This window comes from Tasmannia lanceolata, unplaced genomic scaffold (assembly GCF_043159265.1).
Source record: "Tasmannia lanceolata isolate RefF3 unplaced genomic scaffold, GAP_Taslan_0.1 ptg000002l, whole genome shotgun sequence".
Lineage (NCBI taxonomy): Eukaryota > Viridiplantae > Streptophyta > Magnoliopsida > Canellales > Winteraceae > Tasmannia > Tasmannia lanceolata.
The window spans coordinates 7,467,460-7,493,449 of NW_027518679.1; the positions used below are offsets into that span (position 1 = coordinate 7,467,460).

Genomic DNA, 25,990 nt, shown 5'->3' on the forward strand with positions numbered 1-25,990 from the left:
TGATGAGTCATACACTTACAGTAAGAGCTGACTGGAGTGTTCTTGAAAGAATTTTGAGCTGGCATCGTTCAAAAAATAAATAAATAAATTGAGATGGGTTGTCACTTGGTGAAGGGCCATTGGTGATGGTTGGGTAAACCCAGAACCGAACCGAACCGATTATATATGGGTCTGGTTCGGTTCGGTTCCATATATATATGGTTCGGTTCTGGTTCCAATTTCAGGGAACCGAATATATATGGTTCGGTTCTGGGTTTAGCCCAAAACCGAACCGAACCATGTCCACCCCTACTCAAAATTCTCTAAAGGGGGCTGTCCATGGGAGAAGATGAAGGGGCAAAAATATCATTTTCCTATATAAATAAGACATCGATTTAGGGCAAGGGAGAAGCTAGCTCTCATTTTTGTTGGAAAATCAGGGGAAGAGAGAGAGAGAGAGAGAGAGAGAGAGAGAGAGAGAGAGAGAGAGAGAGGCTCTAATCTTCATCTTCTCCGGTCATTTTGCCGGAGATTTGACCTCATCATCAACAAAATTACCTTTATCTGTTACCTTTCTCATCTTCTTCCTATTCTACTGCCTCTGATCTAACCCTAATCTTTCTTCTATCTTTCAGATCTATCCATTCCTTATGAAGTTCGACTCATCCTCCATTGATTCCGGCAATTCTCGCAGGAATCCAATCACTATTGTATCAGTTAGCATCTCACACATCATTACTGTTTTTTTTTCAAACCCTAAATCAGTTGAGATCTGCTCATTTACTATCATCTAGCTTCTTTTTTTAAACCCTAACTCTAGATCCGAGAGTTTTACCTAAACTCTGGCCAATTCTACCTTCGGATCTAACTTTTTTTTACTACAGATCCGATTTTTCTCCATTTCAAACCTAGCACACAAAAGAAGAAGAAGAAGAAGAAAAAACTCGGGTCCAAAGAAGGTAACCAACAAGAAAAAGAAGAAGAAAAGAAGGTATTCATTTCAACACATTCAGGTAATTTCCTTTGACTTGTCTTAGTCTATCATGAATTAAATGATTTTATCTGAATGAATCTCCTTTGGTTTACTATGATTTTCGATTTTTATAGCTATGTTCAATTTCTGATTTTTGCTTTGTGTGTATACAATCATAACGAATATGATGCTATTTTTTATTAAAAGAAGAGTTCTATTTAATATTTTGAGTTTGTTTAAACTGAACTGATCTTCAGGTATTTGATCAAATAAATTAAGGAAGTCACTATTTAGATTTGTTTTCTCTGTGGCAATTTTGTAATTAATCCCATGAGCTGCTGCATATCGGAGATCGGATCTGATGAGCATGAATTCGCTATTGCATTGATATGTTCAGAAGATTTTCATTGTGTATTGAGTTCTTTTAAGCAAATCATTTTAGCCGTATTCAGATCAATTCTTCTATATTTATTTGCAAAAAAGTGTTGAATGTATGGTTATGCTCTTTAAGCAAGTTTTACAAAACCTAACCTGTGAGAAGTTTTAGTTGTTGAAGATTTTTATGTTTTCTTATCTTAATTTGATCTTTAAATAACTGCTAAAGGCTTAAGTGAATGTGATTAATATTAACAAATACATGTTTGAATTGTAAATTTTAATTCCAGATATTTAAATTTCATCCAGGAGTGAATTCATACTTATCTTTTTATGTTGAAAAGTCAATTATTCATACACCTACTAAATTTGATGAAGGTTGAAGTCACGCTCTCAGTCTCTGTTGATCAAAATTTTCATTTGATCTGAAAACTTAAGGGGCGTGGCTCAGGCTGGGATTATTATTACAAATTTGACCCTTTTAGAGCCTCTTTGAATAACCAAGTTCTTTTTTTTCTTCTATTCCCAATGAGAGGTCTCATAAACATTTTTTTATTGAAAGAGGTGTGAAATTACTACTTTTAGTTTTTAAACAGGTTTTAGGTTCCTATTAGTTCCAGTGGACAAGATGGATTTAATGCAAACATCGAAATAAAAGTAATGATCAAATTAATTCTCTTGATGTTCTATAACTACTTAAATCCAATCCGGTTCCCCTGCCTTCAGTATATTTCCGTTTCTTTAAATAATTGTTGAAAGAGTTTAGAAGAAGTGTAGTTGCAACAATATTAACCTTCAAGAGTGGCTTATATTAATTCATTTTTAGACCCCAAAGTGTTCAGATTTTATTTTAGAGCTTATCATTTCTGTTTATAATATCCATTTAGTTATGGTTTTCTCATTCTTCATTTAAGGAAAGAAATAATGTTAAACTGGTTATTTTATGTTGAATTTATCATGGTATGGAATTTTACCTGTATCTATATGCCCACTTTTTTTATATACATATGATTTGTTCAAGAAATTATGGTCATGTAATTGTTAGTTTAATTGGGGATACTTTGTTTTTATAAGTGCTAGGAGTTGAGGTAAAAGAGTGTGTTTTATTTTGAAGTTTAGGATGCAGTCCTCGTGTTTCATTCTCCTTCGAGGATTGGAATATTTACTTCCTCTTGATTTATTGAAAAAGATGATGCTTATTTTAATGTCACCACTGTCTCATTGTTAGGATTTTAGAATTTTAGTTGGTTTAATTCATTTCTTTAAAAGAAAGGAGTATATTGTTGTTAAGATAAAATGCTTATGTTATATCAGTGTAGTTCTTAATAGGGTATGCTTGCTTCAGTTGAATGGTCATTTTGAAATTGTCATGGAATTTAGTATTCTATATTTCTAAGTAGCTTATGATCTTCATGAAAGCTCGTGGCATTATATTAATAACCAAAGACAAAGATAGTTTGTGTTTTTAAACAGAATGTGTAGGGGTAGTGTTCATATGATGAGCTAATTTTGTGTTATTTTATTAAGATGTTCTGTGCTTGTCAGGTTAAAATAAATTTGAGGCATTTGCACAATGTATTATCAATAGAGCTAATGAGTAAAAATATTTAGATATAATAACAATAGCAGGAGTTTTTTTTTTTAAAACAAAAGGAAGTGCTGAAGAGAATAATCCCAGGTATCGATGCCAGTATTGTTCTGTATTAATGGGTGTATTAGATTCTGCTCGGTTAGGACATTTGTAGTATCCTAACATCACTTTAGTAGTGGATTTTTTTACCATGGTCATGATTTAACTTTTGTTCATAATCATTAAAAGGAGAAATTTTGTAATTTTCATTTCAAAGTTTAGAAATTCAATTGGCATGCAATTAAAAGGTTTAGTCATCTGTTGTTTTTATTGTCTTGTAATGAGCCTACCTTTTGTTTAATTCTCACCTAACCTACAATGGTAATTGGTGTGTTTACTTATCAGCTATGATTAGGTTCGAATCAATGACCTTTCTTATTGACCATTTCTTATTCTTCTTGTAAGCCCAAGGGTTCCCATGGGTTTAATCATTCACCTTATCTTCTTGGTTTGATGCTAGCAAACTAAATTGATTAGCATTTATGGACTGATATGTTGCTTTGAGGTGTTTTGTTATATACATGATTTTCATGTCATAATCGCCATTACACAACTCTTCTCAACACATGACTTGTGGATCAAGAAGCAAAGAAACCAAGAGCTTGCACATACATTGGAGACATCAACATTTGGAGATGTTCTATTCAAGAAGCTCAACATGAAGATCCCACAAGTTCCTAGCAAGTGTCAAGAAGGACCTTGGAGTTGAACATGCTATGTTGACTCCTCATGTACCTCAACATGCATTGAAGATTGGAGGACAAGTCACAAGAGCTAAGACAGAGTTCAAGAAGTTCACTCTCAAGCCGAAGAAGTCCAAAGAAGTGCAAAGGAGCTGATACATTCCAAGAAGATTCAAGGTTCTTATTTTTAGAATGTATTTAGAGTCCTCTTGATTTTATGTTAAATGCACTTTCAAAAGGTTTTCATACTTAACTTTTTACATCTTTGAAAACCATACACATAACCAAAAATGTGTTGGAAAACCTAGGACTGAAGCCCAAAGACCATGGCCCAAAAGCCCCTAATATCTTAAAATAAAAATAGAATTTTATAAAGGGCCGGTTGACAGGGCTAGGCCGGGCGACCGGGGCAAGCCGGGCGACCGCGGATATGTGTCTGTTTCAAACAGAACATTCTGTCATGGGTTTGGGCGGGCAACCGCCATGGGTCGGTCGACCTCAGATAGGTTTTGAGCTGAATTTTTGAGCGAACAGGTAGCCCTCGCCAGGTGACCGCCATGGGGCCAATCGACCGCGACGGTAAAAATTTGAAAATAAAAAAAAGGGCACCCGATAGGGGCGGGCGACCGTGATGGCTCGGTCGACCGCCCCGGTCTAGCAAACTAGCCGTTGAGGCATTTTCAGCTTGACTTTTTAAAGCCAGTTATTTACAGTTTTACCCCAAACGGTCATATTTTCAAATACACTATATATACATCATTAAAACCTATCTCTACAAGCTTTTGAACATTTTTAGAAAGATCAAATCCCATTTTCTTTGAGCTAAAACCTTCTATCAAAAGCAAAACCTCTTTGAACTTGCATTTGCACATTTTATAAAGAGGATCTCCACTAGGGTTCTTACATTTTCTATCTTTGGAGAGTTTTGTGAGCTACAACTTTGTAATCCGCCTATCAAGAGGCATTGCGAGTTTTTCATTTATTTTCTTCATTGTATTTGAGGGTCTTCTCTTCGGCCCGGTAACAAAGGTGAAGACATTGTGAGGGTCTACTCTTCAGCCCGGTAACAAAGGTGAAGACATTGTGAGGGTCTACTCTTCGGCCCGTTAAGAAAGGTGAAGACGTTGTAAGAGGGTGTGTTCCTTCTCCAAGGCTTCGTGCAGAAAGGGTTTTTTCCCTTGGAAGATCGGAGGAGTTGGGTGTACGGCTTCGAGATTCCTCCTTTGAAGAATCTCATTGTTTTAGTGAAGATCCCAAGGAGGTAAACTTTGAAGAGTAGAGTAGGTCTTGTGATAGACCAAACCACTATAAATCTTGTGCCTTGTGGATGCTTTCTCTCCTCCTTCTCTTTGCACTTTGTGGTAATTAGTACACTCTACCCTTTCTTGTATTTATGTTTTATTAAAACAAGGGTTAGGGCAAATAGGCTTAAAGTAATATCTAAACCCTAAATTTTATTATCTTGAATATTTGAACAAGGGTTAGATTAATAAGTGCTTAATTAGTAAATTAATTTTAATAATCCATTTAATTAAGACTAAAATTTTTAATTGACCAATTCACCTTGCCTCTTGGGTTGTCACACCCGTATTTCACTTTTTGAATTTTTCTTTGGCTTTAAAATTTAAAATAATTCTGAGATAATCTGTTAATTTTAAGAATATCTTACTAAACAAGGGCAATGAAAGAGTCATCTAGAGCCCATCCTTCTGATGACGCTTAGTCCTTATAGCATTCCCCTCTTCTTCTTTTCTTTAGAAGACTTTCCTAGTCCTTTAGACATGTAACCTTAAACACTAGACCCTCCTATCATTGCAAGTGTAATGAGAGAGCTATCTAGAGCCCACCTCTTTAGGAGACGAGCTTTGTCTAATTAGAAAAGTCATTCCTTTAGGAGACTACTCTAGTCTCATTAGTGAGTTACCCTTAAGAGACTTGCCTAGTCTCAGTAGAACATCCCTTATAGTTAAAGACTAACTCAGTCATTACCGTATTCCTATTTATAATTGCCCTTGCAATGATAAGGTTACTTGAGGCCCTTCTCTGTGTCTAGGAGACTTGCCCAGTCTCATTAGCACCTCATTTGTTTCATCTTCTTCTAGGAGACATGCTTTGTCTTGTCTTATTAATACCCCTTTTATAGAATTGTTAGTTTAGAAGTCAGCCCTATAGACTAGGGGTCAATCCTTTAGACTAGGAGTCTGCCATTAGTATAGGAGTATGTCCTGTAGTTTAGGAGTCTGTCCGCTTGTCCAGGTTACCAATGTCTTCCCCTTCTTAGAGACTTGCTCAGCCTTGTTAGATAGGCCTTCTTGGGATTCATTTCACATGCTTCGGGACACTAGTTCACTCATTTAGGGATTCCCCTTTAGGCTCTAGGGATTATGTCCTTAGTGTTGACACTCCACCAGGCTGGATCATAGATGTGGTCTTATAGGTTCCCTTTAGCTGAAAGGGTGAAAACACTTTGAAAAATTACAAAAAACATCAGAAAAAACTTAAAAAAGCACTAGAAATGTATTTTGGAAAATCTGTTTTCGAACTACGTTGGCTTGATCCTCTTCCACGGGGTACGTAGGTAGCTTGGGACCGTCCTCCTGAGTCCAGTCACACCTTTTAAAACCTTTCAATAAACCTTTAAAAACAAAATCTCTTTATGTAGTAGGACTTTGTCCTAGATATTTAGGAGAGTCATAGAGTTAGGAGTCCATCAGTCAGGTCAGTTGTACACACTGTCAACTGATGACTAGAATAGGATTCACTAGATAGCCCATCTTTTTCTTTTAGGGTAAAGCCTAGTCACACTTAGGGATAGGGCCCACCTGCATTAATCCAGGATTCAACTTGCATATAGTTTAAGAGCATATAGGGTGTCCTAAAATTTTGCAATAAACTTCAACCTAACTAATTACCTTCAATAAGCTTTAATCACTAAGTCCAGTTCAGTCGATTGAATCCAGTTTAGTGGTTCTATGTACAAAAGGGATCGTAGCTTAGAATAGCGCCACCGAACTATGTTGATCTTGATTCCAAAAGAAGCTTGCGGTACGTAGGCAGCTTGGATGGCCATCCAGGTCCAGATCGATCCGGTGCACATTTTTTAGGGTTTTATGGTTGGTGGTGTATTGTTTATCATTATCTCTTGTACAGGTGCATGATAGTGTGTTTTCTTCTTTGTTTTGATTGTATACCCTTTAGCCACATCTATTGTGTAGTCTCATGCTTAGCCATAGTATTATCTGTATACTCTTTATAGTTTTGATCACATGCTTAGTTGTAGCTCTTACTTGCTCACTCACATGCTTAGCTGTAGCATTTCCTGCTGATCATATCTCATAACCTGCTTATCTCATCTTATTTATTTGCTTATCCTATCCTGTTATCTACTCATTTATCTAATTATCTGCTTAGCTGTAGTATGCATGTGGGTGTTTACCGCTTTCCTAGATGTGATGAGTTTGTTGTTGTCCTGTTCGGATCAGGGCTGGGGCGTATGCCCTCGCTCTCTGTTCACATCTTGCCTTGTTCCAGGATTAGATATAACGAGTTAGGATTAGTGGAGACATGTATCAGGGTTATCTGATATTGGATTGGCCCTAGTCTTCTCCGCCTCCTTATGAGTGATGTGTGGATTTATTTGATTAAGATTTGTATGTACATTTGTCTGTTTATATTCATTTGAGAGAGGGGGAGACGGCGGACTCTAGTTTCATGCCAATGTCAGGTGATACTAATATCAACCCTCCTTAGACCATGGATATTTCTTTCTTTCTTTTGTGGATATGATTGCCCATCTCCGGTACATGCATGCTTAGATAGGTCATTCTTCTTGGGGATGTCGGTTCCTATCACATGATTTTCGCCCAAAATTCTTCAAAAATAATAAAAAATGGCATAAGAGACCGTGTTTTCTCAGGTGAGTGGGGTGCCTAACACCATCCCCACTATTAACCAGGCATGGACCTGTTCATTTCTGGTTATCCATTGCACAGAGTATATTATGGGTCCAGGCCTTAATCCTGGATGGCGAGTCTATTATTTTAGTTTCCCATCATATCCTTGGATGTGTGTAGGGACACACAGTCAGGTACGTCTTGGTTCCGAGTTCCTACTCCGAATCAAGAGGTATCGCACACGCCATGAACTCGTGCTGTGATGGCACTATATTTGAGAGAGCTGTAGTGGAGCTCTCCAACTCGTGTGGAGATCGAGAGGCCCGCGGGGTCTCATCCCGCCGTCCTTGCCTCGAGAAAGGGGTCCCACAGTAATCTGATTTAAGATTTGAATGAAGGGATCCGTTCGTTAGGATCCAATCTGTGATTAAGCTCAAATGGGAGAGGATCTGTTCGTTGGGATCCGATCCTGATTTTTTAGGTGGAAGGGATTCGTTCATTAGGGTCTGATCCAGAAGCTTGAATGGATGAGATCCGTTCGCTGGGATCCGATCCAGATTTTTGAATTGGAAAGGATCCGTTCGTTAGGATTCGATTCAGAAGCTTGAATGGAGGGGACCCGTTCATTGGGATCCACCTAGATGCTGAGGGAGGGGATCCGTTCATTGGGATCCAATCTATAATTTTGAGGAAGGGATCCGTTCATTGGGATCCGATCTAGATTTTTGAAGTGGAGAAGATCCGTTCGTTGGGATCCGATCCAGATATTTCGAGTGGAGGCCCGATCGTTGGGACCCGATCTTGATTTTTGAAGTGCAAGTGATCCGTTCGTTGGGATCCAATCCAGATTTTCAAATTGGAAGGGATCCGTTCTTTTGGATCCGATCATGAAGCTTGAATGGATGGGATCCGTTCATTGGGATCCGATCCAGAATTTTGCTTCAATGGGAGGGGATCCGTTCGTTGGGACCCGATCCAGATTTTTGAAGTGGAAGGAATCCGTTCATTGGGATCCGATCATGAAGCTTGAATGGAGGGGATCCATTGGTTGGGATCCGATCCAGAAACTTGAGTGGAGAGGACCCGTTCATTGGGATCCAATCCAGAAGCTGATGAAGGGGACCCGTTCGTTGGAATCCGATCCAAATTTTTGAAGTGGAGGGGATCTGTTCGTTGGGCTCCAATCCAGGATTAAGCTTGAATGGGAGGGGATCCGTTCGTTAGGATCCGATTCAGATTTTTTAAGTGGAGGGGATCTGTTCGTTGGGATCCGATCTAGAAGCTTGAGAGGAAGGGATCCGTTCGTTGGGATCCAATCTAGGGTTAAGCTTGAATGGGAGGGGATCGGTTTGTTTGGATCCAATCCAAAAGCATGAATTGAGGGTATCCGTTCGTTGGGATCCTATCCGGAATTTGAGAATAGAGGGAAAGACCCATCCGGGTCTGATCCCGAGCTTGAATGACTGGGAGATTGATTTGAATGATGATTTGGAGGTTCTTCTGAAAGACCAATGCTTTTGAAAGATTTGATTTTGATTGGTATTTGGTAGGGATTGACGTATTTGGCTTGATGTGGCTTGACTGGATTCGACCGATTTGGAGACACAGTAGTTTTGAAAGCTGAAAATGAAAGAGCCTTGAGAACGCCAATTGAATCTGCTAGGTACCAAAGGGTTCTCAATTAAATGCCTGCGTGTAGGCAAGAACAGAGATGAGGAATTTTGCGGGTTAACCACGGGGACTCCTAAGAATAATTGGTTCTTTTTTGGCTGATTTGACTGAGACCCTGGAGTCTTGTTGAAGAGTCCTAGGAAAACTGTGGATCGATTGATCTTGTTTTGACAGAATTTGAATCCTAGAGAAGGAGATTGCATGCCGATACAATGGAGATCTAAGGTAGGGCCCAGCATCAAAGCAATGAACAAAGCATTTTTATTTTATTTTTTTGAGCTTGGGTGCAACTTTGGTCGGGTCAGGCTGAGCTTTCGCTAAGAATGAATTGGACCTCCCCGGATTACATGGTTAATGTTAGATTGGATGACCTCAAAAAATTGTACTCTTATCAGAGCCATAGAAACAAGCATCTCGGACATTTTCAAAATATTATGATTTTATCGCAGTATTATGATAAAATGACAAAACTCTAAAATAATCCAAAGATTTAAAGAAGGCAATATTTTTAATTGTCATTTATCATGAAAAATATCACAATAATATTGCCATAATTTCACACTGTTTTTCTAATGTTTTATCTTAAATTAATTTTTAAATATTCTAATTTTTTGAAAATTCTCAATATAAACCCAGAAATAACACTAAAATTCAAAATCTCCTGAGAAACGCGCATCTCAAGAAATTCCCAAGGCAAATATTTGTGACTACGGTATCTAGACTCCATGTTTACTTCATCCACAGGGATTGAAAACTTTTCTGCGCCCATGCCCAGCCTAAAACCGCAAATTTGTCATTACATGCTTCAAGGGTTGGTCTCAAGTTATCTACTCATAACAGGCAACACCTCACAAACTATTCCAAATCCTACATTAAGTATTGCATGCAGTTCTAAAAAGTCACGAGAGAACATATATTTTGCTAGAAACATTGCACTTGTATATAATCTTTTGAATAACATCCATACTTGCTACCAGCTGAATACTCCTAAGCCTGGAAAAATAGGAGACAAAACAAGATTTCCTTTTCATGTCATATGGTGCGCTTGGACTTCACTTTTCCCCTTTCTTCTCAGTCCAATATTAGGTCTTCATTTCTGACAATGAAAAATAGATGGTGAGCGCTTGATTGAATTGATCGGGTAGTATAGAAACAAAGTTTCCATGTCTCGGTCAGTTCCTATGCCTCGGCTGCATACATTACTGCACAAAGCCACAACATATCACTTACCAGTCATTAAAGATGCCACAACTCATATGAATTGGAATTCCCAGAGAGGAAAATGCACCACTCAGACCTATAAAACTGATTTTGGATCAATTCTGGTACACCAGCAAGACTTCTTTGTGCTTAGGCGGCACAACAACATAGGCTTTCCTTGGGGCAAACGGAAGAAATTCCATTACAATGGCATGGTTACAGAATGAACCATCTCTGGAATACAAGGCTAGTTCAGCATGATTCCATCTAATTTGAGCCTCCATGACTCTGAACCATCTACAAGCCTTCTAAGACCAGCTTTTAGCTCTGGTATTCCCTCTTCCAAGATGGCACAAACAGGATACACGGGAACACCTCGCACCCTTCTCTTGAGTTCTTCAAACATATCCTCTGCACCCTCCTCGTCAATTTTGTTGGCTACTACTAAGGATGGCCTGTCCACCAAACCCTGCTGATAATGTTCGAGTTCTAAAACTAAATCTCTCAACTGTTCCCATGGTGGAATACCCTTTCTCCCATCCAATGCAGCTGCTAAGTCTACTACATAGGCCAGAACTTTCGTGCGCTCTATGTGCCGCAGAAATGCATGCCCCAGTCCACGATTCTCATGCGCTCCCTTAATAAGCCCAGGAATGTCGGCCACCGTGACAGAAAAGAAGTCTTCGTAGTTTAGATTCCCTATATTTGGCCTTAGAGTTGTAAATGCATAATGCCCTACAACAGGCTTAGCCCTAGAAATGGCTCCTAGAAGAGTACTTTTACCAGCATTTGGCATACCAACAAGACCAATGTCTGCAATACTCTTGAGTTCTAATATAAGAACAGCCTCCGAACCCGGCGAACCCACAGTAAGTGAGGATTCATTTTCATCATCCGAGATATCAAGATCGGTCACACTATCCCTACGCTTCACATTTTTATGGCCTTTGGAAATTTTTCCCATTGAAGAATTCCCTAGACCACCCTCCCCTCCCCGAGCAACAACAAGTTGTTGACCTGGTTCTGTTAATTCTGCAACAGAATATTGTATTACCTCCTCCTCCTCCTCCTCCTCCCACTCTTCAAATTCTACTTCAGACATATCATCATATCCCATCTTCTCATCCTCCCTCTCACTTTCCCCAGGATCAGAGGTAGAATTTTCCATTATGAATTCTACTTTAGTAGAATGAGAAGATTGACCTCCAGTCGAGGAAACCCTAATTGCATGTTGCATGCTTGCTGATTTTTTAATATTCCTCTCAACTAATGAAGAACTTTTGAATTCCTTTGTTTCCAAAACGTCAGTCTCTTCCATAGAACTGAAAATAGTAGTATTATTAATGTGGTTATCGGAATCAGAAGGATTAGTTTCTACATTACCTGGGATATCCCAGGGATCCAAAGCTATAGTGGAACTCTTTTCAACTACAACAGGAACATTGCCCTCAACTAGATGAATTACGGTGCCCACTGGTACTTGTGCAACCTATCAAATAAGATCAGCCAATCAATAAACTGCCAGTAGTTGTCATGCTAAAAGTGGTAACAGCAGATATATGAAAATTTGTGACAATAGAACAACTTATGAAATTATAACCTTGTCTGCCCCTCGGCTACCTATTTTATCCTTGGAAACTCCATGCCCCCCTCTCTTTGCATTCTGTGAAATATCAGAAATATATAAGCTTTACAATCCAAAGTAATGATTAAGAACAGATATTCTTCAAAAGCTCACGTACTAGTACACGTTTATGGTGCCTAATGAGTATATTTGTGTTGAATATTAGAAAAACGTATGGAGATCAGTAACTAAGCATATGTCTCTAATGATCAGTGGAAATTGGTATTCCAGTTCAGACAAAAAGACAATAGAGAAAAGTAACTGACCAAATGATGTTGCAGATTGCTCAAGTCCCAAACGGCTGCAGAGCATTCTAAAATAACATCACCACCTCTTCCACCATTGCCACCTACATTAGTTTCCGAAAATAGAAAAGAAATAATTCATAAGCTTTTTCTTGAAGTAGTCTCGCCCCAAAAATGTTAATATCTGACTAACATCACTAAATCATTCATGAAATAACAAAGACCACCTGAGGTAGCATCACTCCAAAATGCTGAGTGTGACGTCAAATTTATTTCCAATGAATTGTGATAGATTTAAATTTTGAATGTTAAGACTTTACTATTTTAATTCTGACATTTGGGTTGTTTGAAATTTGAATACCCACACTAAAAAAGATAAACGAACGAGTAGAGGAAATAAACAATTTAGTATTTATTCAGTGCAAGCAACATCTTAGCGAACACTATCCAAATCATGAAAAACTCAATCCATCTTCTCTAATGACTCCATAATGCAATGAGTAGATTGTTCCTATTGCAAGATTGACCCCAAATGATGATCAAGTTTTTGAATAAGATGATTTGACTTGGATACTGTTGTGAAGGTGGCTAGGCTTTTCCTTGAAACAACATCAAGAATAGGTTGCCAAAATAGAAGAAATGCAAATTACAAATCCCAGATACAGACCCAAAAAAAAAAACTTATCTCAGGTATATTAAAAAGCAGCAGCCAAACAAAAAAAAGGATGCAATTACAACAGATGAATGGATGAGGAACAAACAGCAAGAGAGATATTTCAAGTTTTGAAATCTCAAAAAATTAAAAGAAAAAAAGAAAAAAAAAGAAGATATAGATTCAAAGAAATTTATGTGGGAAGGGCTACCCACTCTTTCTTATTTACAGAAAAGCTCTTAGTCCTAACTTAGTCATCCAACAAGTGTCCAAATACAACCTTTCAACGAAAACCCAATGTTACTGAACTGAATTAAAGTCAGAAATTACAGTCCTAAACCAACTATATTACAACTCCTTAAATTCTTCATTGACTTCTAAACCTACTCAGTCATCATGTTTGAGAATACTTTTCCTACCAAAATACTTGAATAAATTGTTTAGTATTTGATTTATTCCCCGGCTGTCTGAATTTCTGTTTGCAAGTCATCGAATCCATCCTCCATCGGGACTCTTCAAAACTATTTCAACTATTCCAGAAAATTCTGAAAAGACAATCATGATTTGAACACAAAATGGCAGGTTTTGAATTTTGAAGCTTTTCAGTCCCTTTGAACATCTGCACCCTCCTGTTGACATCAGTAGGTCAATGCTGATGTCAGTAGTTCCGACCCACTTTAAGCCCAAAATTCAAAAACCCCTCTTCTTGTTACATACAAGGTTTTAAATTTCGGTTTCGGAATGCGTTTCGGTCCTCACCGAAACCGAAATTTCAGGCGAAATTTCATTCAAAATCCGTCGAAATAGGAAAAAAGTAATATTTTATCCAGTACGAAATTTCGGCTCCGAAATTTCGGGATAATATTAAATAACGAATAAAATTCAGATTTTGTAGGGATATTCCTTAAATTTCGGCCTGAAATTTCGGTCGAAATTTTGTAACATTTTGACTTAACCCAATTTCGGTTTCGAAACCCGAAATTTCGGATTTCCGTCTAAATTTAAAACCTTGGTTACATATGCCCCAAAGGTTCTTTAGATTATCAATGACGCTTGTGCATCATCCATCCGCATCTTACCCCCCCCCCCCTCTCTCCCTGTGAGTTGGAAGGAGCTCCCTGAGCTTTCATCTTTGAATTCATCAAACAATTGAACATTATTGCCCGCCAGTCCTTCTTTTGCCACACATGCACTCTGTAGGAGGCATTCCCTTTCCATGGAACAAGGTATCGGCATCCCAAGAGATTGTGTAACCTTCTTGTGGTTAAGGATCTTTTCTTCTGCTCTTTGGAAGAGGGATGTGCACTTTTGACACTGCTTGTGGCATCATCACCTAGGAATTTGAAGCGATACCCAACAATGAGTGTAGGTGATATTTCATAGCCCCTCGATGACTAATCTTTTTTCTATTTGAGCATGTTATATGTCCCTACCTTAAATCCGTCCAGTCAATGATGCACCATAATGAGATCTAATCTATTGAAAACGTGTGCTCCTCAATCTAATAGCAGCCTCTAGAGACTTGCTATTAGATTGACACACATGAGTTTGGATGTCATGAATGTGCTCAATAAAAGCATAAGCATCCTCACTATGAATGGCTTGCAATGGAAGACGGGCCTAGTCCAAAACTTAGCTTGGAATTCTTCATTAACAGCCTCAAATGATGACATGCACATAGTCCGATTTACCAGAGCATTGTTGGCGAACTCGGTTTAGGGAAGTGCAAAGTCCAACTGAGTGCTTTGATCTCCGATAATACTCTGCAATAGGATTCCAAGCTCGTTAACAACCTCAAATGGTGACTTACCCATAGGGTTTACCGAAGCATTGTAGGGAAACTCGGCTTGGGGAAATTCTAAGTCCCTTTGAGTCTTTTGAGCTCCAACGGTAATTCGCTATTCACTAAATTTGTTTGACCTTCGGACTACAGAGGATAGTCACTCGAATATTGAAGCTCAGTTCCCATCTTCTTCCATAGTATCCTCCAAATATGGCTCATAAACTTCACATCGTGATCTAAAATGATAGTCATCAAAACCAAATAAAAATTGCTCAAATTTCATGAACAAGCCCATAATTCAGTACAGATATTTTGAAACAAAAATAGGGCCGAGCGAGATCCAAAGTAAGCCAAAAGGCGACCAAAACATCATGTAAACCTTAATAGTGGAACCTACAAAGATCTGTTTTTTCACAAAAATTGCCATGCTAGGTCATCATATTTTGTGAAGATCTTTAATAATTTTTAAGGAATTTTTAGGAAAAGTTTAATTAGCTTTTGGTAGGTCCTATGGAATGAAAATGTTAATTGTTTTGTAGGACAGCTACATGTAAGACACATCCTATTTTTATTTTGGGCTACTCAAAAATAAAAAATATAGGATTTATTTAGGTTGATCTGAGGATTGGAATCGATCCTATCCCAATGGTTAAAACTAGGGTTTTAAGGTGTTTTGAACTGATGGGTGTGTGTGTGTGTGCGTGCTTGTGTTTTATGTACTTTTCCAGGAGGTCAATGAGTAGCGACGAGATTTCCCTTTTGGGTTTTGGGTTTTACCATACTTTGATCATGTTTTGATCAAATCTTATCTCTCTTTAGCATTGCCTGTGAATATCCATTGAATTGTTTGTGTGGTAGTTCAATTCACTAGTAAGTTTACTACTTCCGGCGGATTCATAGTAGCTTACTTGCATCAATTGGTATCAGAGCAAGCTTGATGCGAGAAATCGTTTGACGATTCGTGATGACACCGAAGAAGTCAATTGATCGACATGTAAGGATTGATTGATGGGAACAAATTCTCCAAAGAGCGTCACAAAGGTTAGATTGACTCATCTCAGTTGTGGACTCACCACCTCACGAAGGGGAACTATCCATCGTCTCCTTTGCCAGGATTTTATCATTTTTTTTAGTGGCTGGTCAAAACTAAATAGTTTTCCTCCTCCTTCGGGCATCCAAAAGAAAAGTTGTTCAGAATGGCGAGTCCGGAGCAATTTCTAATTTCATCTCTCCCTGGAAGAAGAGGCAAAGGGAGAAGAAGAAACACGAGTATTTCCACAAAGATTTCCAAGACATTGACAGAACAGAGGTTTCTGTCTTGATAATATAGACATGGACAAAATTGAAGTTTCTGAGCTGTTTCGGCAATTCCTTTACGGGCTTCAAATGATGGAAAGCTAAAGGTTGAGGTAGTTGCAATGCATGATTGAAAAATTGTAATGTACAGAGGAATTTAAAATCGCAAATTGCGATTTGGACCCGAGCCCTATATATATAGGAGAGGGAGGAATGAGGAGGAGGGGGGGGGGTAAGAGTAAAAATCAGATTTTAACAGTTCAGAATTGATTTTTCTGTAAAAAAACCTCTGGTACCAAGATAGGGTTTCTGAAATACTCGAGGTGTACCAAGGTAAGATGAGAGTTGTAGGATTAGACTTAGACTCATAATTTGTAGAATGTTTGTTTCAGAGGGTTGGAAACCAATATCTTGTTCCTTTCTGATACTAGCTCTTGAACGTGTTAATTTCATTCAATGTTTTTGGTATTAATACAAGCCTTGTCTAATTCTTTGGAAAATAAATTTTATTTCATTTCCTAGCTATTGCTTAAAGTTTCCTTGCTTGCCTATGTTGAAACCTCTGCTAGATAGTACTGTGGGCCACTAGTCGTCACTCACCAGCAAGTTATTTAGTGACTAAGCTGAATTTAGAACTCTCTCTCTCTCTCTCTCTCTCTCTCTCTCTCTCTCTCTCTCTTCCAGGAATGTTTATCTTCGATCGTGTTCCTTCACATACAAAATCAGGAGGAAGAAAAGAAAGAAAAATCTTGCTTGAAAATGGAAACTCTCATTTTTTTTTTTGCGGTGATTGGGATTAGGATTGCGAGGAAGAGACAATTGCCCTTAAGAAAAGGAAAAGAGGGGATAAAGGGCTATCAGATACCTTTTATTATCAGTTTTCATTCCATTTAATCCCCCTTTGAACCGACCGAATGGTCATTTTATGGGCGCCGAACCCATTTCTCCTGCGTCGCGATGGAGGTGAAATGGCCTCTTTAATTTGTACTTCCTTTTGGTTTTACCACCCTACCAAGGATAATAACACAGCATACAAAAATAATAATGATTTTGTTACGTGCCTAATCGGCCGTAATGCAAATAAACAAAAGTAAAGATTGAAAAAGGGAGAAAAGAGGTTGATTCGAGGCAACCGGACCTCCTAGTGGTTCAAATCGAGAGGAACCATGACTCTCCAAGAAACATAAGTTTTCTTTAATGTAAATTTCTCTTCTTTTCCATTTCATAGAAATGCTACTACATAAATACAAGCAAGATGGAATGCCACATCATCAACCCACTTACACTAACATGACACATAATAAAAACTAACACCCATGACTCTAAACCACATACCCATAAACCTAAAATGCAAATCCCTACAATAACCACCTTGCAACTACCTCCTATACACCATACATATACGTATCATTCCTCCCCCCTTACAAATGACCTTGTCCTCAAGGTCGAATTATTAAACAAAACACTTTAACCCGCCGGGGTCCCAAATCGTTATGGCCACGATCTTTTGAACTCCACTTTCAAAATTTGCTGCAATCAAACTCAAAAGAAATCTGATCTTTCATGACACCACATCAAAATAATGAAATGATCGAATGGCTGGAAAAAATCATCAAGATTCTTGGCAAAGCATTCAACCAAACTATCTTTGTCGCCATCAAATGTCAAACTTTTCTTGACACGAACAATAGCTTTCTCAAGTTTCAACTTTTGATCTTCTTTTCGCACTTCCTTAATTGCTTTGCTGATTTCTTTCAGGCCCTTCGCAAATCGTTGTTGTCCTTCCATCATTTTCAAAACCAATGCTTTAATTTCTTGCAAATCTTCACGTATGGATTCCCAGAATTCTGAAGATGCAGCCATGGCGAAGGATCTTCCGCTCTGATACCAGTTTGTTACGTGCCTAATCGGCCGTAACGCAAATAAACAAAAGTAAAGATTGGAAGAGGGGGAAGAGAGGTTGATTCGAGGCAACCGGACCTCCTAGTGATTCAAATCGAGAGGAACCATGACTCTCCAAGAAACATAAGTTTCCTTTAATGTAAATTTCTCTTCTTTTCCATTTCATAGAAATGCTACTACATAAATACAAGCAAGATGGAATGCCACATCATCAACCCACTTACCACTAACATGACACATAATAAAAACTAACACCCATGACTCTAAACCACATACCCATAAACCTAAAATGCAAATCCCTACAATAACTACCTTGCAACTACCTCCTATACACCATACATATACGTATCAGATTCACATTGTAAGCAAATATTAAACCAGCTTTCATCATTTGCCTTCGATTATGTCTCGGAGTACTATAAATGAGAATCTTGCTGCCAAAGGTGTCTCATGGATTCTCTTACACGAATTTCCAAATTGACCAAAAATGTGCCCATTCATCAGATGGAAATATGCTTGAACCGATGCACAACAAACCAATAGATTCTAACAAGCTACCCATTTATACAATCTCCACTAGCCAGTGATCAGCAGCTAAAGGGTCACCCGCTCCATCAAACTCAGGGGCGTCATAATCCTTGAATTGCCTGTGCAACTGCGAAGCATCATCCCTAGCCCTCGGCTCCTGACGAGGTACCATATTTGCTGCAATAGCCTGTAAAGTGGCCTGGCTAGCAGCCTGGGCTTGCTGCTGGTTCCTCAAAATCTCTGCAAGCATCTGAAATCCTCCCTGGTCGTTGGGCACTTGCTCAGGTACAGGCACCTGCTCATTGCCTGCATTTCCAATATTCTCATTTGCACGGCCTGCATTATTTCCACGACCAGCGGTATTCCTCCTTCGAAACATTCTGCCAAAATACATAAAAGCTTTAATACATATTATTATATAACTTAAAGGAAGTCTTAAAGCCTAAACAAGTGACAAGTTTTGCAAGCTGTTTCTTCTTTTTATGTCATGTGAGGGTCTTTCACTTGGGTCATAATTTGTCTTGAATATTCGTTTAACTACCCTTTCCCAACGGCCTACCCATACTCACACGCATCAAGTTTTACGTAAACCTGGCTTTGATACCACAGCTGTAACGACCCAAAAACCATATCGGGCCGTTACCACAAAGAAAACATAAAAACCTGTAATAAATTTACGAATTTTTTTTTTACCGTAAGGAAACAATTAACATCCATATCCACTACTTTACTAACATATTCAAATGAAATATCACTATATCCAAAATCAAATCCCTCCAAATTGAGTTTATTTAAAACCTCCTAACAAGTTAAACGAGTCCTAAATACCAAACATAAATGAAAAAAAAGAAGATAAATGACGACATCTCTCATGCTACTAAGTCTTATTCCAACGCTCTGCGCATCTATCTAATCGCCCCCATTTGTATTTGTTAGAAATGAGATTAGGGCTAGAAGAGAGGAAGAAGAAGAGGAGTGAAGGATGGAGAGTCTCCACTCGGGAGCTCCTCATGAATATGATGTATATATAGGCCCAAACTAGGGCAACAACATACAATGACTACAATACCCCTAACTAATACAAGTAATGTCTAAACTAACCTAATACATTATTCAACAGTCCCCCTCAAGCTGGAGTGTATATACTATTAAGCTCCAGCTTGCTACAAAGAACTACGTCAACAACTAAAAAAGTACAAGAAGCTCATGCACATCCAGCTTGGTATAACACTTGCGGTACATACATAATGCAAAACATAAACAAAAAAACAAAGGCCACCATGAACTGCATCGAGATCAATGTCCATCAAAAGAGTAGCTCCCCTGAAGTAGCACAACAACGAGAGCGATCAAATAGGGCCTCTCCCTGAATGAGAGCACGGCGAACATATCCGCATATCGAGGGCAATGGAGGTACCATGGCAAGAACAGCTACAATCCAGCAAGCAAAAGGGGCACACCAAAGGTGCGCACAACGAACATTGGCGAAGCAGCACAACGCCAAGTGAAGAGGATAGCAACTGATGGGGAAACCATCAAAGACAAGGTCGATGGAGAAACCGTTGCCAGGAGAGAAGGGATAGAGAGAAAGAGGATAACCAACCAACGATGGGGAAACCATTGTCTGGAGACTAGGTCGAAGGCATGAACATCGTCACCTGAAAAGATAAGAAGATATGAAGAGGATAACCAACAAGCGATGGGGAAACCATCGTCTGGTGACAACGTCGACGGCATGAACATCATCCTCTGAAGATAAGAAGAGGAAGATAACCAACCAACGATGGGGACATCATCGCCTGGAGATAAGGTCGATGGCATGAACATCGTCGCCTAAAAAGAGCCGTCCAACGATAGGGAAACCATCGCCCGGAAAGGAGAGGTCGACGGGAAAAGACAGTCGTCTGTAAGAGAGCCAACCAACGATGGATATGAAAGCCATCGCCCGGAAAAGGAGGAAGAAGATAACATGAAGGGATAAGGCATAAAGCCAAACAACACGAAGACATGAAAAACAAGACATGAAAACAAGACAACACTCCCTCAAGAAGACAAAGACAATACTAACAACACTCCCCCTCAAGAAAAGAAAACAAAGTGGACAACACTCCTAAGAAAAGACACAAAGAACTACATGAAAACACTCCCCCTCAAGTTGAAGGTCAAATACCTTCAACTTGCAACGAAAAGAAGACAAACAAGGCACTACACCGCTTTCGGACATTTAATTAAGCACTTGGTGTGCGCCGTAGAGAAGAAGACAAAGGAAAGATGACAAACAAGGCACCACACCTCTCTTAGACATTTTATCAAATACTTTATGCGCGCCTTGAAGAACTACATAAAAGATATGGAAGGTAATAGAAAGAAAGAGATGATAAGAAGACGACAACAAGACAAGCACAAGAGAACAACAAGAAACAATACAAGATAACACTCCCCCTCAAGTTGAGGCCAAAGGCTTTGAACTTGAAACAAAAAGAACAATTTCAAGGCACAAAACCCCTTTGAGACATTTCATCAAACACTTGGGGTGCACCTTGAAGATGAGATGAGAAAAACAAAGGTCATAGGCTAAAAAAGCTATAGAGAAGAGAAAATAAAGAGAGCTTTGGAGTGGAGGAGAACCCAAAATGGGTTTACACAAGTAATACAAACATTATTTTTGTTTTGTTTTGAGATATACGATTGACGGAAAATGGGTTAAAAACGAAATGGGTTTGACAAAATGAAAGAGAAAGAGTGAGATTTCTAGGGTATAGAAATGGTATTTTTTTTATTTGGGTACTGTAGCGGGCTACTGTAGCGATTTACTGTAGCGGGTTACTATAGCAGGGAATGGAGGGGTTAGGGGAAAGGGAAGAGGAGCAGTGGGAGGAGGAGGAGGAGAAGGGAACGACACGAGCGAGGAGAAGAAGTGAGTTTTTTTTTTTTTTTTTTTTTGAGATTTTGTGGTCTTGGCAAAAAGGACACGAGCAAGAGAGAGAATTTCTTCAAAAAAAAAAGGGGCTTTAAAGACAAGGAAAGAGAGACACTACGAAAGAGATATTTTAGGGATTTGAGATTTAAGGGAGAAACTATAGAGAGATAAAGAGAGAAAAACGAGATACGAGAGAGATACGAGAGAAAGGGATGACGGCATGGAGGGAGATACTCTTCTTCTTTCCTTCTTGAAGGATCAGCCCATTGGCTCTGATACCATGTTAGAAATGAGATTAGGGTTAGAAGAGAGGAAGAAGAAGAGTGAAGGATGGAGAGTCTCCACTCGGGAGCTCCTCATGAATATGATGTATATATAGGCCCAAACTAGGGAAACAACATACAATGACTACAATACCCCTAACTAATACAAGTAATGTCTAAACTAACCTAATACATTATTCAACAGTATTCATCTCGTTATCGCCCCGAGTTGAAAAACCTGTAAGGCGATTTTTTTTGTGTTAATTCAAAGAACTATACAGCGTCATTCGGTAATCTAAAGAAGACAATTACAAAATTTAAAGTGCATAACTGAACCATTTGTAAGCATAGATTAATAATGCTATCTACAAGAATATGGCAACTACATGATTAAAAAAAGAAACTATGTATCACAAATTAATCGTAACTACATTACACAGGGCATATCCACACAATTATAACTCTTACTAAACTATGAATGTGTAATGCAAAATTTTAGAACTCTTTACTTACGAAATGGGTAACATGTGACAACTTTCCCAAGGTACTCAGGCTTCCAAATCGCCTGTTACGTCGCCCACCAATACGTTCCACTACCCCTGCCAAAGATAGTGGGCATGGGGGACTTTTTACGATACACCTACTGGCCGCTCCGCCTCTTGACATCAAGGTCTAAAAGGATGCATTTACCGCCAAGGGGGTGCGCTAAAACCCAAGGCCGGCTTGGAATTCTATGATTCTTGGACGACTCATAACTCCGCCCAAACAACCATATAACCCTCATACTTATGCATTTATATATTTTGCCAGTGTATTGGTATTATTTACCAATCATATTCCTATACCCGTTTAAACAATTTCTATACTTCAATTTTTCATTCTATAGTAACACTAACATATCAGGATATGGAACCAATGCTACATAAGAAACAGCTAACATTTCATGATTCTACATTTCAACCATCTAATAATAAAAATCTCATGCTCGCTAAATAATTCCTATCATACACAATCAAAATCAATAATTATTTAAAGCACTAAAATAGAGTATTGTCACCTGCCATGATTTTCTGTGATATGGAAAATTGAAGGATCTCCTAGGTCTCGTTATGGTTCTCAACAAAAGTTGTAACACAATAATACATGAGTTCTCTAATCATACTTTAAACAACGCGCGCACACAAAATTAAGGCTTGTACCTAACCATCCCTTTTTAGGACTATTTATCCCCTTTAAAATTCATTTTCTGATGAGTTATATGTATGGTCTGATGGTGTTGCATATATAATAAGTTTTGATTTTGTATGGGTTTAATGGATTGTGAGTTGTCTGAACTATTAAACTGGAGGATGAGTTTGGGTTCAACAGACACAGCTTTGGGGTTGATTTTATTACAAAGACAACCTAAATTTATGTATTTATCAAAACATGAGTGTGTTCAACACAGCAACTTATCGTGTTAAAATAGAAACAGACAGACTATGTTTGGGCAATTATTAAAATGTAGATGGGTTATTAAAACATAGATGGGCTATTATCCTATCCCTTTATTTTTTACTTTTTATTTAGTGAGATACCCCACCCCTCCTTCCTACCTGAACCATCCCTCTCTAATATAAAAAAGTACTCATGTATACAACATAGGGAGGTGGCCCAATGTAAAAAGAGGGGTGAATACATCATTTTCTTAAAGTCTTTTTATCCTATCTATTTCTATTACTGCTTGCTCCCTATTTCTAAATCATTTGTTTTGCAGGTTTTGCAAAGTGGGTTTGCAAGCACAGATGATAGTACAAAACATGGGAACGCCCACATCAGCAGCCCCCTTTTTTTATATTTATTTGGGGAATTGGTATATCCACCCCCTATATTTCCCAAGCCACCCCCTTAATAATGCAAAAGAGAAATCATACATACATGAAGCCCAAGGAAATATAAAGGAAGAAAATATACAACCTTTTTTTTTCTATATGTACGTTTGCTTTTTGATAACAGCATATGTGTTTGTTAGCTCTCTTTTTTCCATTTGCAGCTAGGGCAAGAAAGGAAGATGCAAGCTCATGAAGATGATGTAGAAGTAAAAAGGGTTTCGGTCAAAGGGTTTGCAGTGACTGAAAATTAATGGGGTTTGGTTTGTTTGGGGTTCACAATCGGTTGTCATAGAAGAATTTTGATATGGGTTTCAAGATGAGTTTCAAAGAGGGTTTCATTGGGATGATAGTGAAAAGGGGTTTGAGTTAAATCCAATTGGGGTTTGGTTTGTTTGGGGTTCACAATCGGTTGTCATAGAAGAATTTTGATATGGGTTTCAAGATGAGTTTCAAAGAGGGTTTCATTGGGATGATAGTGAAAAGGGGTTTGAGTTAAATCCAATTGGGGTTGCAAGGTGCTGTTAGAAATTCCAAAGTGCTGTTGGGAATAAATTTTATAATATTGGGGTTGAAGATGAATTGAGAAGATGGGTTTTGAAGGTGTAATGGTCGTGTGATTTCTACAGGCCCGGATTTTGGGCATGAATCTGACTGGAGTATGTCCAGTAGAAGGTGGGTTTTATTGGTGTATATTGGCTGTTTATATGAGTTGCAGGTTTTGATGTTGATTGTACATGGATAGGTTTTGATGATGTGGGTTCAATGGCTTGAAGGGTTTGTGGTTGTCTTTCCTTCTCTTTTTTTCTTTTTTTTAGGTTGTATTAATTTGGGTGTATTTATATAGATCTATGTACTGAAGAGATTTGGGCATGGGATTTATTTTAAAAAATTAGATATGTACAGGTTGATCATGGTGAATAAAAATCCATAAATTTATGTAGGCAAAACAAGGAATTATATCAAGGTACTTACTTGATGAGAAGAAGATTTGAGATTGAAGAAGAAGAAGAGAAGAACCAATGACCCTCTCTCTCTCTCTCTCTCTCTCTCTCTCTCAGTTTTGGGCGAGAGTTTGTGAGTGAGCCACACGGTAGATTTTTTTTTTTGTAAAACCTAAAAAATTCTATTGTGGTAAGAGTTGTTTCCTAATAAATCTCTAATAGATATGAAAGTTTCCTACTTATCTAGGATTCTTTCATAATTATCTTAGTATTTAAGTTAACTGTAAAGGAAAACACCTTTTTTTTTTTATAATGGCACACCCTCCATCATGACCCAATAAATAAATAAGTAAAATACACGTACAGTCCCACAGTTGGGAGATGTGTACGACACAACAAATATGAGGAGATTTTAAATCTCCAAAAATTTTGCTAAGAAATCCCTATTTAATCTCCTTCTTTACCACTTTACTTATATACCCCTATATTTATTTCTAAACTGGATTTTTTAATTGGTTTAGGGATTAAAAGGGCAATTAAGTGGTCCCAAAAAAAAATTATTTGGGGAGATAATGAGGTCGTTACAAGTAGAACATGAATAAAATCAATTGCTGTATAGATACCTGCTCTCTCATTGATCTCAGATCAATTGGGCAACCTTTCTCATGGAGTAACAACTTGAAAATTGGAGACATAAAGCTCCGCCGCATTGACAGGGCTCTGGTGAACATTGAATGGCTATGCACTTATCCTAGATCACTTGCAATCTACAAAAACCCTGGCCTGTCGGACCACTCCCCCATTGTTATTCAAATTCAGGAACCTCAAAAAAGAGGAGGAAAGCCCTTCAGGTTTCACAACATGTGGCTGGAAGATGTCTCCCTATACGAAGTTGTCGAGCGAGCAGATCCAACAGATACATCACTCAGATAGGAAAAGCAATGCAACAAAGAGGAATATGTCACCATCTCTCGATATGAAGAGTCCTAATTCAGGCAAAAATCCAGAGTGGCTTGGTTGAACCTAGGAGACTCCCACAGTTCCTTCTTTCACTCTGCAATGCAAGGCAGAAGGAGCTACAACAGTACACAAGGCCTTCAAATCCCAACTGGTGAGATAACCACCGATATGGATTAAATTGAAGAAATCCTTTTCAACTATTTCAGAGGGATACTCAACTCACACTCAACTGAGAGAAGCACCAACTCCTCTGCTATCCCTGAGCAACCCACTCGTCTGACTCAAGGAGATGTAGATCATTTATGCCAGCCATTAACAGCTGAGGAGGTTGAAGACGTAATCAAAAACTCAGATGATAACAAGGCCCCAGGACCTGATGGTTTCAACCGGGAGTTTTTCAACAAAAAAAAAAAACTAGTATTTGACTGGTGAAGTAGTAACAACAGGAATTCAACACTTCTTCAAAACCAGAAATCTCCTCCTAGAAATAAACAACTCCTTCATTGCTCCAATTCCAAAAGGAGATAATGCTACTAGCCTAGAGAATTTCAGACCTATCTCTCTTTGTAATTACATATACAAAGTCCTCAAAAAGCTCTTG

General features: G+C 38.4%; 2 protein-coding genes across 4 annotated transcripts in view; one reads left to right on the top strand and one right to left on the bottom strand.

The window, feature by feature from the left end:
* The first annotated feature begins 415 nt into the window (after window positions 1-415).
* LOC143876163 (uncharacterized) lies at window positions 416-24,429 on the top strand. 2 transcript variants are annotated; one of them, XM_077377885.1, is made up of 4 exons: window positions 416-695; window positions 864-992; window positions 23,374-23,469; window positions 23,650-24,429. In XM_077377885.1, exons 1-4 carry the CDS (start codon window positions 630-632, stop codon window positions 23,737-23,739), a joined length of 381 nt encoding a protein of 126 aa, XP_077234000.1. In that variant the 5' UTR covers window positions 416-629; the 3' UTR covers window positions 23,740-24,429. The 2 variants fall into 2 exon arrangements, 1 of the variants encoding a protein (XP_077234000.1); XR_013250338.1 differs by lacking the exon at window positions 23,374-23,469 and having other exon boundaries at window positions 416-992.
* LOC143876071 (GTP-binding protein Obg/CgtA) overlaps window positions 9,979-25,990 on the bottom strand; it is a 42,663-nt gene continuing 26,651 nt past the window's right edge. The window contains exons 3-6 of one of the 2 annotated variants that reach the window (XR_013250315.1): window positions 12,295-12,377; window positions 12,005-12,067; window positions 10,502-11,893; window positions 9,979-10,406 (exon numbers count right to left, since the gene is read on the bottom strand). Coding sequence is in view for 1 of the 2 variants with exons in the window: in XM_077377725.1 (XP_077233840.1) it covers window positions 10,652-11,893; window positions 12,005-12,067; window positions 12,295-12,377 (1,388 nt within the window). In the remaining variant the exon portion in view is untranslated. Of the gene's footprint in view, window positions 11,894-12,004; window positions 12,068-12,294; window positions 12,378-25,990 lie in introns of both variants that reach the window. The other variant, XM_077377725.1, reaches the window with a different exon arrangement.